Raw genomic sequence first — 16,151 nt, forward strand, 5'->3', positions numbered from 1 at the left:
TTGGTAGACCAAGATTTTTTTTTTGTCGGGGACAGCCCTAATTCAGAATGCTACGCTACCCATGATCCCTTGCACTATCCTAAGTCTGGCTGGATATCCTATTAATTTGAGAGAGATTTGTTTGAGGAAAAATGTATTGTGTCTTTGACCTAACAATGGGTGTATGAGTCATCTGCGGAGCGACTGCAAATTAGCCACTTCTGAGAGAGGAGGTTCCAGCCAATATGATAAATCCAGCTGTGTGTGTGTGTGTGTGTGTGTGTGTGTGTGTGTGTGTGTGTGTGTGTGTGTGTGTGTGTGTGTGTGTGTGTGTGTGTGTGTGTGTGTGTGTGTGTGTGTGTGAGAGAGAGCAGAAGGAGAGATCAGAAAGAAGAGCACAGAGCATGAAATGCAAAGTGCCATGTCTCAAAAACCTCAAATGACATTGGCCATGCTAAACAAACAAGAGGGAATGGAGGGGAGACAGGTCAGGTACAAACGCATCAGTAGTCACAGGGACTCACGTTGTTTACCAAATGGCACCTTATTCCCTTATATGGAATAAGGTGCTTTATCTTGGCCAGGTCACAATTGTAAATGAGAACTTGTTCTCAACTTGCCTACCTGGTTAAATAAAGGTGAAATAAACCAAATAAATAAAAAAATATAGTGCACTAATTTTGACCTAGGTCCCATATGGCTCTGTTCAAAAGTAATGCAGAATGTAGGGAATAGGGTGCCATTTGGGATGCAGGCACAGCCTGAGAGATCATAGGGTGCCATTTGGGATGCAGGCACAGCCTGAGAGATCTCCTCACTCTGGCACATCGGAGACCTGGCAGGTTGTCTCTACTGCTCATTTCTGTGTACTGCAATTATGTCTTCTCCTCTCTGGATAAAGAAACTATCATGAATATGCACTTTATAATAGACACGTCGCTGGAGGGATAATATTTCAAGATTTATCTCACACCGTGCAGGCCAGCAGCACAAAGCTGAAAACCGAGCTCGGAAACACGATGGTGCATAAGACTAGTACCACTGTGATATCGTTCAACTGAAAGACATCAACGACAGAAAAATGTTTGACCCCCCCAAAAAAAAAAAAAAAATCATGCTTGGAATTCTATATTTGGAATGACATTTGAAACAGCATTCTAAATGCTAGGGCGTTGTTCCAGCAGCCAGACACTTATCCACTTTCCTCACGGCTACCTGAGGGTGAGGGCTGACTCTGAGGGACTTTAGTGTTCACGTGGGGAGGGAGGGACACAGTGCCGTGTGTGTGTGTGTGTGTGTGTGTGTGTGTGTGTGTGTGTGTGTGTGTGTGACTCCATTGTGTTGCCACAGTGACAAAGCAGTTATTCCTCCCTTTCTCATTAACTGCCAGCCTTTCCTGCTCTTTTTCCACTTAACCCTCCATGCTCTGCTTCAGCGACTCACTAGCCTATCCTCTATTAGTTTCATTCATTCCTAGACCTGAGCCTCAATGTCTGCAGCCAACCAATGACAGAGAGAGAGAGAGAGAGAGAGAGACCTTGCAGAGATACCTTAGAATAATATTGTGCAATTTGAGCAGACTATCATGAAATATGACACACCTCTTTTAAACAAACTGAAATCATGACAGAGATATCATGTAGGCCCTGTTCCCATATACTTATAGTCCAACAAGTATGCACTTGTGTCTATTACACTCCCACTGTAGAACTGTTACTAAAGTGTCACTAAGATGTCACTTTAGTACTTATAGAGTGCCACAGTAGGAGTCATAATACCTATCAAATCTAGCGGTCAAACAGGGAAATAGTTCCAATCGTTTTTCGACCATTCATTTTTCCCATTGGGGATTTTAGAAACACTTCAAATGAGGACTGTGTTTCATGAAGGCTTACCTTGGCGTGACGTTTTGATAACCGTGTAAATCTCGCTAGGATAAAGTGACTTATTAATATATTCACCTTACATGGCTATCAAAACGCCACGCCAGGGTAAGCCTACACAAAACACAGACCTTATTTTAAATGTTTCTAAAATCTCCTATGGGAAAAATGGATGGTGGAAAAAACTATTGGAACCATTTCCCTGGATGGCTAGGTTTTATGGGTATTACGACACCTCCACTGTAGGGCTATAAACATTATTTTTCTAAACTATGAACAGGATAAACCCATGCACATTGCATCCTGTATGAACAATAAGAAAAGTGATCATGCCTCGCTGCTTGGTTACAAAGCTTTTCCAAGTAATGACTTGTAAAACCAATATAGCATTTCCATCACCATACAAATTCTACAAAGAAAACTCTTATGCACCATTATCCCACACATTTCTAACTAATAGGCTATAGCCTAGTTCCGCATAGCCTACTACTCTAGTTACCTTATCATGGAAAGTAAATATTATGTACTCAGCTATTGGACCATATAGTAGGCTAGCTAATGAAGTAGCCGAGTCACAATATAGCCTTCATTATAAACACATATTGTGGCCAGGATGTAGCCTAAGGTGTACCAGAAAAATAGAAAAGGTAGGTTGGTAGACAGTGTAACATGATCCTCTATGGACGGTTTCCAGGGACTATTTAGATTAGAGTGTGGCTTCCGATAATCAGCTTACCAGGTTGAAGACGGTCTCCACAATGTCCCGGTTGGAAACTTCCCCAACTTCCACCAGGCCGGCGAGGACAGCGAATTTCATTTTGATTCCTCGGATTGGGATCCCAGGGTTGAGCGACACCGCCGCAGCTCCATCACCTTGCCCGGCTGGTCGCCCAGCACCAGGCGTCTCCTCGCTAGCCATTGCTACAGGAGGACAGGTGGCGGTAACAGGTAAGGCACCTGTTCACCCCCAAAGGCGGTAATGGGATACAGGAAAGTCGGTGAAAGAAAAAAAAAAACAATGGTATCCTCTTTCCAGTTATGTCGACAGTCTGGAGGTAAACAACGAAAATATTTCCCTCCCCATTCAAAACAGTTCCCAAAATAAGCCTTCGAGTCAACAAAGTATGTTTTGTAGTCCGCGAAAGGCACAGGAGCATGAGGGTTTGATTTCTAGCCGATGACACCGCGACATTGGAGTTGTCACTGCGTTTCCATGCAGAACTCCTCTCCCCCGGTCAGAAACTTGATGAGGCGGCGAATGAAATAATGCATCAAAAACCGTTCACTAAAATGGACCGGCTTAAAAAGATTTGGTTCTAAAGGCAAGTCGCAGAGACCTTGCCCTTCCTCCCCTCTATCAAAATATAAGAGGCACCTGCGACTTTCATTTATTCACTAGTCCAGCCAAGCTACAGCAGTAGAACTTGCTATTGTCACAGCAGGCTTGACAGGTAGAGTGCTGTCATGAGCAAGAACTCCTAAACGTGTCTCAAGTACCGCAACAGCGCCAGTGGTGCTCAGCAGTCATCCACTCGGTCCTTCCCTAAAAACTGCTAGACTTGTTCAAATTTCAGTGTTAACCCACTTACAGCGCTTTCTCTTCCTGATTTACCCCCTGCTACAGCTCTTCCCCGCCATGACAGTATTATACCAGTATTCTGCCAGCGGCACAAATGATGATGTCATGTTCGTATGGTAACGAGGAAACCTTTAAAATAAAAGCCCGCATTTCAAAACATTACAATTCAACATATATTACATTTGAATCAATAGCCACTTTTACTGTGCCAACAAGAAAAGACAATAGGTAATTTATGAAGAAAAAAAAAGAGAAAAAATATATAAGACCTACATACACATACAGTAGAGGTAACTGTTATACATGTCTCAGCTAATGTGGGGTGGAAAATACTCAGTAGGGTCTCTAATAACCAAATATGTGTCATTTTTGAAGGGGACTGTGTCACACGGTCTGCTGCTGGCTGAGTATTAACTGAGTATTTGACACACCAAACTTTATCTGAGGCAGGTAGAAAAGTAATCTTTACAAGCCAATATGTATCCCATGTAGAGTCTATAACAGTGTTCTGCATTGTTGGCTATGGGGGGGGGTGAAAAGCCAGCAGCTGGCTGTGCGACATAGTCCACCGCCAAAGCTAATTATATTTGGTTAGTAGAGATGAAACGGAGTATTTCCCATCACAGTTTATATGAGACAGGTAGTCTCTACAACCCAAAAAGTACTCGTTGCCTAGCACAAGAGACCAATTTAAGTTTTGCAGACTCTATTGAATAATTCCAATAACATATATTTGTATTTTATTAAACGTGTATTTCTTTAAATGCAGCCTACACAATAGCTTTCAACATTCCAGTATTTGTTTAAACTTTCTAAATAAATGCATAAATAATACAAGAAAATCAATACATTGGTTGCAATGCTGTGAAAAACAGTTGTACCGCCATAGATTGCAAAAAAAATGGATATTCTCAAAGTTTAGCATGTATTAACCGGAGACTCTTATTTACGGGGGGAAAAAATCCGCAATCGTGCTGCCAGCATAATATCCTGCTGCTAAGAGAACCGTAATGAGTGGAGCATGCGCAGTGGGCATCGAGTGACTTCGACAGGGTGTCTCGGGCGTTGATGTATCTCAATGGTCTCAGGTGTAGCCCAGGTGGATGGCGCTGTGGACTTGTTCATGTTAGGGACAGAGGGGAGGCTCATAATGCAGGAAACGAGCAGGGCTTCACAAACATTCGGTTCCAAAGGAATAGAGTCTAAATGTACAATTTCGCCTCATATTGCAGCCGGTTGGACGTCTGAAGGCAAGAGGAAGATACTTACTCGAGTCAGGAGTCATGTACCGCTGTGCACTCAAAGACATACCAGAGATTTTGCATTAAACAAATTGCATAAAAAAACTCTAAGGATTAGGCTGTAATAATGGTTGTCAATGTAATGTTTATTTTCTCCTATAGGCAGACTTTAGGCATTATCTACCCACATTATGCAACCATGGTTACAGTTGTGTAGACGGGGAAACATTTGTAAACATGTTTATATTATTGCTAAAAAAATAAGAGTAGACAAAATAATGTCCTGCTGTAAAAAAATATATAAGTCATATTCACATGAGATATGTAAATTGTGATGCTTCTCTCTACAGTCCATGCAGTGGAACATTGACAGCTGTAATGCAACCGGAGGTGATAGAAACTAGACATTAAAACGATGTGACAGCGATGCTTCTCCTGCCTCTTCCAGTCACTGACCCATGTTGCAAGAAAGGCATTGCACTGTACTTGTGCACGTGACATTAAAACTTGAAACTTGTTTAAGACGTTTATGAGACCAAATAGATACATTGTCAGATAGGTTTCTATTTCATTTAGCCTACGTACATTGAATAGCCTATGTATGATTGAAATGTAAGCAAAGATCAAATGCAATGTATTTGAACAAAGATCGTTATTGCATCATAAAGATGTGTGTCTCCTCTCATCTCCTAGGAGGCTCTGATACAGGATGACTTCAGTTGCTCAGTGGAATGTGGGATGCCTCCCAGTCCTAGGCTGCATCCTAAATGGCACAGTATTCCCTATATAGGGCACTACTTTTTACCAGGGCCCATAAGGCTCTCGTCAAAAGGAGTGCACTGTGTGGGGAATAATGTGCCATTTTAGGACACAGTTCTAGTGCTGTTGCCAAGGAGTCAGGCAGCGCCACAATTCTTTTGACCTCACAAGCAGTCCCTCTCCCTGGGGACACTTGGACACAAGGCAGTCACTTGAGTTCCAGCATCAGACAGATTATGCGTCCCAAATGGCACCCTGTTCCTTTTAATGTGTGCTACATTTGACCAGAGCCATTTGGGGAATAGGGGGCTCTGATCAAAAAGAAGTGCACTGTAAAGGGAATAGGGTTACATTTGGGACGTAGACAAAGTCAAGGTTGGTCTCAGTAGCAGTGACCTGAAATACAAGTGCTTACTACAGTGCAATGCTTTAATTTACATGCAGGCTACATTGAGTGGGTTCAAGTCAAGACACTTTTGCACTGACTTACCTGAGGTAACCTACAAAATGAAAGTAAGAGAGAGTGTTGATATAGTAACTTGTATTTCACAGTGTGCTGTTGAACTGCAACCTTGATGATGTAAATTAAATACACATTTCATTTACAACATTTTCTTTTCTTGTTTTGTCTTTTGTGTTCCACAACGCATTAATGAATTCAGCTACTCACACAGCTTTGTGCCAAAGTGCTGTCATTTTTTGATTGGATGAACATTCATTATATCCTTCCAAATCAATACCTGAGGGAAATATATATATTTTTAATATCCTGAACAAATAAAGGCTTCTAAAACCATACAGTTCGAAAACACATCCTCTTGACTGTTCTCTTTAAGGAATGTATTCTGCGTGAAGCTTGGATTTACTTTGAACCCCCCCATGTGGCAGATTCGATCAGAAAACTAAGCTGAGTGAAGGCTGTTGCATTATGATGACAAGAGGGAATTACACATGTCTCTCCAGAGACTACCCACTGGGCACAGATGTCAATTCAAGGTCTATTCCACTTTGGTTCAATGTCATTTTGTTGAAATGACATGGACAGGGCCGGTTTAATGCAGGGGTTTACCGGGGCTGAAGCCCCTGGGCCCAGGCCAGTGGGGGGCCCATGAAGCATATATACAGTATATATTATAATTTTTTGACTGCAACCACAAGAGGATTCAGGAGCCCACTCTCAATGAGTGTAGACAACCTGCTGCTGCTGCTCTACTAATCATCAGAGGGGGGAGGAGAGGAGGTATGGTGCCCACGTGGGTAACTGGGGGTCCCTGCCTTGATTGGGTAACCGATTAATAAAAAACTGCATAATAAATAAATGTGACTGGTCAATTGCGTGAGTCAGGGGCTGGGCCCAAGAGCCAAAAAAACACAATTACGTTTTTTTTTTTATCCAACCACAGGAGCCTGCTCTCAATGTTCAAAATACTCCAGAGAGCTGTCATGCCCTGACCTTAGTTATCTTTGTTTTCTTTATTATTTTGGTTAGGTCAGGGTGTGACGAGAGGGTGGTTTGTTTAGTTTTTTTATTGTCTAGAGGTTTTTGTATGTCCAGGAGTTTTTGTAGTCTAGGTGTTTATATGTCTATGGTTGCCTAGATTGGTTCTCAATCAAAGGCAGCTGTTTATCGTTGTCTCTGATTGGGGACCATATTTAGGTAGCCATATTCCTTGGGTAGTTTGTGGGTTCTTATTCTATGTTTAGTTGCCTGTCTGCACTAGCCATATTAGCTTCAAGGTTAGTTTAGTTAGTTTAGTTAGTTTAGTTAGTTTAGTTAGTTTAGTTAGTTTAGTTAGTTTAGTTAGTTTAGTTAGTTTAGTTAGTTTTGTTCGTTTTGTTCGTTTTGTTCGTTTTGTTCGTTGTTGCATTCGGTTAATAAAAGTAGAATGTACGCTTACCACGCTGCGCCTTGGTCTCCTGTTTATGACGACCGTGACGAGCATAATATAGCCACAGAGGATCAATAGTTTCAAAAAAATATCGGTGGATATATCAGTTAAATTGTATCAGAAGTGCATACAGTGTACTGCAAAATAAAGGAAACACCAGCATAAAGTGTATTGGGTCACCACAAGCTGCCAGAACAACTTCAATGCGCCTTGGCATAGATTCTACAAGTGGACATAAACCATGCCAGGAAATTGCACCCCACACACCATAACATTCACTTTGTATCCCTCACTTAAGTGTTTCCTTTATTTTGGCAGTTACCGGTTGCCTACAGTCGGGGAGGCCGCAATTTGACCAGCATGCACGCCAAATATACAGCTTGTTGCATTGTGGCCATAGACATATAATGCATAAAGGGGATTTGGAACCTCTTACCCTGGCAATTTGAGTGTTAAACTCATGGGTACACTATCATTGGCTGCCAGTCCTGATTTCAATGGAAACTGCCATCTATGGATTATATTCAATGTAGCTGTCGGTTTGCCTTTTGCAAATGTCGAAATACACATCGTGGGAAAAACGTACAGTTTGGAAAGCAAGCAACGTTGATTCAACCAGTGTGTGCTCAGTGGGTAAATGTATCCTTGTGATGATGATGATGATGATGATGCCTTTCTGAATAGGAGGCTGATTTTTAGCAGCATGCTACAGAAGGTAGGCAATATGGCAGGCAAATCAAGATAACGTTTTTGGAGGCATGTTGTGAGAGAAGAGGTTGCTGCACCTCTCTTGATTTTGGTTGACTTCAACCAGGCGAGAAGGTCAAAACGTTTTCAGTGACAAGAGTAAGAACATTTTCGGCGCCTGATGATTTTAAAGCCAGATGAGTGGTTCAAAACGTTTTCAGTGGCAAGATAAGAACTTACTCCATGTTGGATGGTTGTTGAGCTTTAAAGACCCCCACTTCCATTCTCCTGATCAGGGATTATCCCTGACAAGGAGATGACAGGAATGTTATTAATTCTATTTAAATGAATCTTCACTAGGTGTTACAACATGTCTCTAACATGCACATTCAGACTCATTTATACAATGTATATGATTTATGTATACTGTCCATATGAGGGATTTGGCCGAATTAGGCCTCACCAACATTAGGACATATGTTGAACATTAAAGAGTACCTTTCAGATACTGTATACAATCTTAGAAAAATAGTGCTATCTAGAACTCAAAAGGGTTGTTCAGCTGTCCCCATAAGAGAACCCTTTGAAGAACCTTTTTTGGTTCCATGGAGAACTCTTTTGGTTTCCATAAAGAACCCTGTCCACAGAGGGTTCTACATGTGGACAGCCAAAGAACCTTTTTGGAACCCTTTTTTCTAAGAGTGTAGAGACAAAGTAGGTCTAGAATGAATGTATGTCAATGTTTACATTGTCACCAGGTTCAGCCCAGCTAGGCATCATCCCTAACCCTGTAGTGACACAGTTGTATCAGTGTCCTAATAACGGGAGGAAGCCAGACACACCTGCATGGAATGTTAACGGTTTGAGATTCAGGTTCAACCTGTTTTCTTCATTAAATATTCACTTGTTGGTTCACTAATACAGCATATCAGGGCTGACTGTCACGCAGTGTACTTGACTGACTGAATAGTGTAATACAGTGCAGAGTATTGAGTAATATACATGCATATAACATATAGTTTAACAGAATAACATGCATATAAGATATACAGTAGTTTAACATAACATGCATAACATGTTGTGAATAGTTAAGTCAGTGTTTTCCAAACTCCAAGGGATGCATGTTTTGTTTTTAAGCCCTAGCACTACACATCTGATTCAAATAATCAACGCATCATTACATTATGATTATTTGAATCAGCTGTGTAGTGCTAGGCCAAAACTATAACATGTATACCCTGGGGTCCCCTGGACTGAGTTTGGAAAACAATATTGTGTTTATTTTCTTGTAATTCAGGTGAATAGTCTTTCCTTCATCATGAATATGTGAGTGAATATTTTGGGTGAAGTTATTTAAGTTATTATGGGTCTGCTCATATGACTGCTAATTTCTCCACAGACAGCGACTGTAAGTTGAATTTTGTTAATTTGTGAAAGTGTTGGTGCATCATATTTCACTGCCACAGTAAAAACCAGTGGCTGATCTAATTTATATTTTATACTCAGTTCCATGTTTATGCATATGGACACTGTGGACACTAACATATGGACACTAACCTCCAGACGAGCTTCAATGCCATACAACTCTCCTTCCGTGGCCTCCAACTGCTCTTAAACGCAAGTAAAACTAAATGCATGCTTTTCAATCGATCACTGCCCGCACCTGCTCGCCCGTCCAGCATCACTACTCTGGACGGCTCTGTTTTAGAATACGTGGACAACTACAAATACCTGGGTGTCTGGTTAGACTGTAAACTCTCCTTCCAGACTCACATTAAGCATCTCCAATCCAAAATTAAATCTAGAATCGGCTTCCTATATCGCAACAAAGCATCCTTCACTCATGCTGCCAAACATACCCTCGTAAAACTGACCATCCTACCGATCCTCGACTTCGGTGATGTCATCTATAAAATAGCCTTCAACACTCTACTCAACAAACTGGATGCAGTCTATCACAGTGCTGTCCATTTTGTCACCAAAGCCTCATACACTACCCACCATTGCAACCTGTACGCTGTCGTTGGTTGGCCCTCGCTTCATACTCGTCGCCAAACCCACTGGCTACAGGTTATCTGCAAGTCTCTGCTAGGTAAAGCCCCACCTTATCTCAGCTCTCTGGTCACCATAGCAGCACCCACTCGTAGCACGCGCTCCAGCAGGTATATCTCACTGGTCACCCCCAAAGCCAATTCCTTCTTTGGTCGTCTTTCCTTACAGTTCTCTTCTGCCCATGACTGGAACGAATTGCAAAAATCTCTGAAGCTGGAGACTCACATCTCCCTCACTAGCTTTAAGCACCAGCTGTCAGAGCAGTTTACAGATCACTGCACCTGTACTTAGCCCATCTGTAAACAGCCCATCTATCTACCTACCTCATCCCCATACTGGTATTTATTTATTTATTTATTTTGCTCCTTTGCACCCAGGTATCTCTACCTGCACATTCATCTTCTGCCGATCTACCATTCCAGTGTTTAATTGCTATATTGTAATTACTTCGCCACCATGGCCTATTTATTTCCTTAACTTACCTCATTTGCACTGACTGTATATAGACTTTTTGTTTTCTTTTGTTCTACTGTATTATTGACTGTATGTTTTGTTTATTCCATGTGTAACTCTGTGTTGTTGTATGTGTCGAATTGCTACGCTTTATCTTGGCCAGGTCGCAGTTGCAAATGACAATTTGTTATCAACTAGCCTACCTGGTTAAATAAAATAAAGGTGAAATAAATAAATAAAAACATATTTATTCATTCTGGAACAGAGATTCATATTATTATAAATCATATATGAATTATATAATATGATTATGTTTTTATTTACAGAATTTCAGACACACAACACAATATGTGTCATACTGCATGTCAATCATTCATGTGAGCGTTTGAACTGAGCTAAATGTCAAAGTGGGTGTGTTTAACGTTAATTGTTTATTTGGATCCGCATTAGCTTTTGCAGAAGCAGCAGCTATTGTAGTGGACACAGTAGAATCAGGATAGAAATATCAATATTGTAGCATAACAATACTATATCTTACAATGTAGCAAACACTTCCTGAGTTTATTAAATGTTGTTATAACGTATCAAATAAAGGACTGCGATGTCACGCTAGGTCAGTAGTGAACGACAACGTGCTAGTCTTGGTCTCAACATATCGCGAGTCGCGAGATGTGAGGAATCTCAGCTCTGTCTTTAACACTCGCGATAATTCCTATTTCCTTCTCTTTCACTTCCTGTAGCCAACATGGCAGTCGGCAAGAATAAGAGGCTGACCAAAGGTGGCAAAAAAGGTGCCAAAAAGAAGATGTAAGTAGCGCAATTCATCCATTAAATCACGCAATACACACTATTAAGTTCAGGTTATTGACTTTCAGTTTGAAAATGTGAAAGATGAGGTTGATTTTAACTGGATGCACTCCAACCAGTCACTGTTGCTAATCTGCTAGGCTCACCGCGCATTCAGTATTCATGAGTTTGTGCATAAGCGACACTGAACTGTTATGTTAGAGACTGTCAAAGTCTTAACACAGGCTGCATATCGTGAAGCATTTTATATAAATGTGCCGAAATGCACACACAGCCGATGTCGCAAGATTACAGGCAGTCTTAACAAGCTAAGCTACCTTACTAGATCATCCCTGTAACTATGGTGGCTAGCAAGATGTCATCCATGAACATAACGTGGACAACGTTGGCTAGACGAAGTATTTTCTACGAAATGATGTGGTCAAACAGAATTAAAGTATTGTAGCCAAGCCAGCCAGGGCTACATGTGCGTGGTGCCAACCCTTCAGTCTTTAGCGAGAAAATGATAATTTGTCAGATAAGATCATTTAGCCAGTTAGCTGGGCCTTACATTAGTAACCAGCTAGCAGCTGACGTTATGCTATCAGTCATGTTTTATTGATTAGCCAGGTGCCTGTTGAATTTCCACGTTTGATTGTACTGGAAGTTGAGTTCATACCATTGCCAGCATTTGACAATAACAAGTTAACGTTAGCCCTTTGGTTGGTTTCGCGTTAACTAGACTGCAACCTTCGTTTCTTTAGCTAGCTACATAGGCCTGTGTCATCACAATAGATTAACAGAACTGATATTGACCATACTACTTTCTCTCTCCCCAGTGTCGACCCTTTCTCCAAGAAGGACTGGTATGATGTCAAGGCACCCGCTATGTTCAACATCCGCAACATTGGCAAGACCTTGGTATCCAGGACTCAGGGAACCAGTAAGTTTGTTTCTCCAACGGATGATGCCGATTAATGGAGCAACACATGGTTCAGTGGTGATGGCTACCAGTATGAAGACTAACATGCAGACAGCCACGTGGTTCTGTGGAATTATAGCACTGTTTGGAAACTAGGGGTTGATTCAAGTGAGGTGACTAAAACGTGAACTCCTGACCTTGTACTGTAGCTAGTAAGGTAGCCTAATTCAACTAGCTTTGGGAGTCTGTATATTGGTTGGACTCCCGAGTTATGCATCCTTCTGGTGTGTGGCGACGGCTAATAACCCTACCGCAGTATAGCAGGCTTCGCCAAAAATGTTTCCGGGCAACAGAAGCAAATGTATAATCTCTAGGAATTTACCAGACAAAGTGAAATGTCCCGCGCTATCAAATAAACATCAGTATCCAACTTTTGTCCGAACCGCACCATATTCCTGCCAAGTTAGACAGCGGTCTGCCATTAGACCACACACTTCACGCAAGACTTCCTACCCCAAAATCTACCATTTATTTAATAGCGAGGTACACATTTCACTAGTCTTGGTAAGTGGAGTTCCTAGAGATTATACATGTGCTTTTGTTGACAGGAAGCGTTTTTTTGTCGAAGCCAACTATGGTGGTAGGGTTATTTTCCATCAACACAAGAACGATGCACAACTGCACAACGAGTCCCAACTAATAGAGTCCTGAAGTTGTCCTTAAACTACCTTTAAATATGGGTTTGTTGGTCAGTAATGTCCCTTTTTAGTCTTCCCTTTTTAAAATGGTTTCAACTTGTCGGTCTTGTCTTGGTTTTGTTTGAACCGTACTTAACACAATGGGAATGCATGATGACAAATTGTTTCGGCCCAATGATTGCAACTGACTACTGGTAAAGAGATCTGATGTTCCCGGCCTTGGCCTCCATTCCCCTCACTGCGTCCCACATCAACTAATCTGTTCTACTAGGAATCGCCTCTGATGGTCTGAAGGGACGTGTGTTCGAGGTGAGCCTCGCTGACCTGCAGAACGATGAGGTGGCCTTCCGCAAGTTCAAGCTGATCTCAGAAGACGTGCAGGGCAAGAACTGCCTGACCAACTTCCACGGCATGGACCTGACCCGTGACAAGATGTGCTCCATGGTCAAGAAGTGGCAGGTGAGGAATCCTACAGGAGGATGTAACACACAGCCGGATTTGTGGAGATATTGTGTTTTTGATGTGTTTATAATTACAGTACAAAATGTATGGAAATGGGTCATCCTGTCATTAAAGATGCAATAAGCAGGAATCACACCTCCGTTTAATTTGCCTAATTTCAGTTTGATAAAACAACCAATCATTGTTTAGATAATCGTTAAACCGATGTTTAGTTATAGAAAATATTACATTTAGTGTTTTTAGCTGTTTGAAGCTGGTCTGTAAAAGATGCTAAACTTAAGATCAGGAAGCATAGAAAAAACAAACATCTACTGCTTCTTATACTTCCTTTCAATGAGAATGACAGAGTTATAACTCACATTTCTGTGTGAAATTGGTCGGGTCGCCCAAAAAGTGTCATTGCAACTTTAAGCTGAAAGGCGCTGCCTTTCCCTCATAGTTTTTTCTCAGCACACGTGGAATGTAAACCACTATTTCAACATTGTATCCTAATACTGTCGCACCACCTTCAAAAGTGATGTACCATTATGGGTAATCTCAACACTATAAATTAACCTCTTCCCTGTAATGTTAATGATCACGTGTTGGGGCCAATGTACCCAAAACTATTCATTGATCTTCATCCTGTCTCCCCGCCAGACCATGATTGAGGCCCATGTGGACGTGAAGACCACCGACGGCTACCTCCTGCGTCTGTTCTGCGTCGGCTTCACCAAGAAGCGCACCAACCAGATCAGGAAGACGTCGTACGCCCAGCACCAGCAGGTCCGTCAGATCAGGAAGAAGATGATGGAGATCATGACCCGTGAGGTCCAGACCAACGACCTGAAGGAAGTCGTCAACAAGCTGTAAGGACGTTCGCCATCCTGTTGCTGGTTCAATAGAATGTTCTGCACTCTGGGAAGATGTGGTCCATGTGAAATGCAGCATATATGGGAATGCATATTATTTGGCTGTTAGAATAAGCATTTATTTCAACAAAATTGTTGGCTGTGTCGAACACTTTTCCTGCATTTTTAATTGTGTACAGTTAAGTTTTGATGTCTTGAGTAAGTTGAATGGTATTCAATGAAGGCAGACAGTAATTTAACTAGATCTCTCAGCTGGTCATTTTCAGTAGCCAAGCCAGGTTCCCTCTTACTGATTCACTTTTCCCTCTAGGATCCCTGACTCCGTTGGCAAGGACATTGAGAAGGCTTGCCAGTCCATCTACCCACTCCACGACGTCTACGTCAGGAAGGTTAAGATGCTGAAGAAGCCTAAGTTTGAGTGTAAGTCACCCTGAACCTCAAACCTATCCTGCCCCTTGAGGCGTTGCAGTCCGACAATGTGTCGAGCCTGTGTCATAAGGGGCGGAGAGTGAAAGGGTTATGTCTACGCCAAGGACCCAGAACGGTGGGTACTTGGAGTGATCATGGCTCCGACAGATGGCACAATTGATGGTGTGAAAGAAAGCCTATTCAGGAGCTTTGTCAACTTACCATGCATTAAAAAACAACCAAGGTTATTGAAGGTCACCTTTGACTGAGCTTGGTTTAATCATGACCACTGTAAGGTCCCCTCCCCAGCATCTGGCAGCAGTTCCGTACAATGTAATTGTATCTTAACATATGCCAATATGACTGCATTCACAGGTAGCCAAATTCTGATCTTTTGGCCAATTAATTGTCAAAAAGATCAGATTTGGATTGTGTAAACACAGCCTAGGATAAATTATCCTAAGTGACTTATCCAATTTGTCTCTAACAGCCTGTTGAGTTGTACTCTGGTGTTGTGCTTATGTTATTCTTCTCTCCTTCCAGTGGGCAAACTGATGGAGCTCCACGGTGAGGGTGGTGGCAGCAGTACAGCCAAGCCCTCTGGGGATGACACTGGGGCTAAGGTGGATAGGGCCGACGGCTACGAGCCCCCCATCCAAGAGACCGTCTAAACACCTGACAGATTTAATAAAAAATGTAAATGATACTCCACTGTTGGTGTCTTCTGTTAATGGGATGGTTGTTTGGTAAGGAGCTATTCTTTTTCAGGCATAAATCAAAGCATTTATATCTGGAAAAAGAAAAGCTATGCGAAACTCAATGTGTTACGCATAATACCAAATTCTGAAACTGAGGCAGCTTATGGTTTAGAAATTAACATCTCTGGTGGACATTCCTGCAGTCAGCATGCCAATTGCGCACTCAATGCCAGAGATGTCTCAGACTTCACATTTTAAAGTGGCCTTTGTAAAAACAAGCCAACTTGATTAATTGGGTCATTCCTATGGTGCCTTTTCTGTCCTCAGGGAAAATCTTGGTGTAAAATGTGGATCCCAAAAGGCCAGGTATCCTTTACCATAAAATTCCCTTTCAGTGGATGTTTGTTTTGCCATGTCCCCAGGTGTTATCAACTTCTGAGAAATAAGCCATAAATTATTTGACCTTTCCACCCCGTCTGTCGTAATTCTCCATTTAAGAAAACCCCTTCCTACAATGACACATTCAGGAAGTGTCCACTTATTTGGTGGGAAAACAATGGTGCAAAGCTAAATAAAATTTCTACCCACCCTGTTAGGCTAATTGCCAAAATATAAATGTTTGAGAAGTTGAAATCCTGTTCAAGTGTTCACCACTACCATAATCTTGCTCAATCAGATCTATGACTGATTTGATCCACATTTCCACCCTGTGAGGATTATACACCTAAAACAAATTCAATGCCTAAGCATGAAAAGTGTTTGTCTGAAAGTCAAACCTTTTGACACTTTCCTCAACGTTATGAA

At 41.8% G+C, this 16,151-nt stretch overlaps 2 protein-coding genes and 2 non-coding genes across 7 annotated transcripts in view; 3 read left to right on the forward strand and 1 right to left on the reverse strand.

Annotated features, from left to right (window-relative positions):
* The window catches only part of LOC112237328 (lipopolysaccharide-responsive and beige-like anchor protein), a 338,807-nt gene extending 335,287 nt beyond the window's left edge, over nt 1-3,520 (reverse strand). For 3 of the 4 annotated variants that reach the window (XM_042329672.1, XM_042329673.1, XM_042329670.1), the window contains exon 1: nt 2,599-3,519. In XM_042329672.1, coding sequence (XP_042185606.1) covers nt 2,599-2,781 — 183 coding nt within the window. In that variant the 5' untranslated portion in view covers nt 2,782-3,519. Of the gene's footprint in view, nt 1-2,598 lie in introns of all 4 variants that reach the window. The other variant, XM_042329674.1, reaches the window with a different exon arrangement.
* Nucleotides 3,521-11,204: 7,684 nt separating this feature from the next.
* Nucleotides 11,205-15,355, forward strand: LOC112237166 (40S ribosomal protein S3a). The gene is made up of 6 exons (XM_024405776.2): nt 11,205-11,329; nt 12,148-12,251; nt 13,200-13,387; nt 14,030-14,238; nt 14,552-14,661; nt 15,193-15,355. The coding sequence occupies exons 1-6, from the start codon at nt 11,268-11,270 to the stop codon at nt 15,318-15,320; spliced, it is 801 nt and encodes a 266-aa protein (XP_024261544.1). The 5' UTR covers nt 11,205-11,267; the 3' UTR covers nt 15,321-15,355.
* Nucleotides 13,074-13,140, forward strand: LOC112237169. The gene has a single exon (XR_002951356.1). It is a non-coding gene; the product is annotated as a small nucleolar RNA SNORD73 (small nucleolar RNA).
* LOC112237170 lies at nt 14,689-14,818 on the forward strand. Its single transcript, XR_002951357.1, has one exon. It is a non-coding gene; the product is annotated as a small nucleolar RNA SNORA17 (small nucleolar RNA).
* Nucleotides 15,356-16,151: the final 796 nt, after the last annotated feature.

The sequence above is a fragment of the Oncorhynchus tshawytscha genome, linkage group LG11 (assembly GCF_018296145.1).
Source record: "Oncorhynchus tshawytscha isolate Ot180627B linkage group LG11, Otsh_v2.0, whole genome shotgun sequence".
NCBI classification, from domain to species: domain Eukaryota; kingdom Metazoa; phylum Chordata; class Actinopteri; order Salmoniformes; family Salmonidae; genus Oncorhynchus; species Oncorhynchus tshawytscha.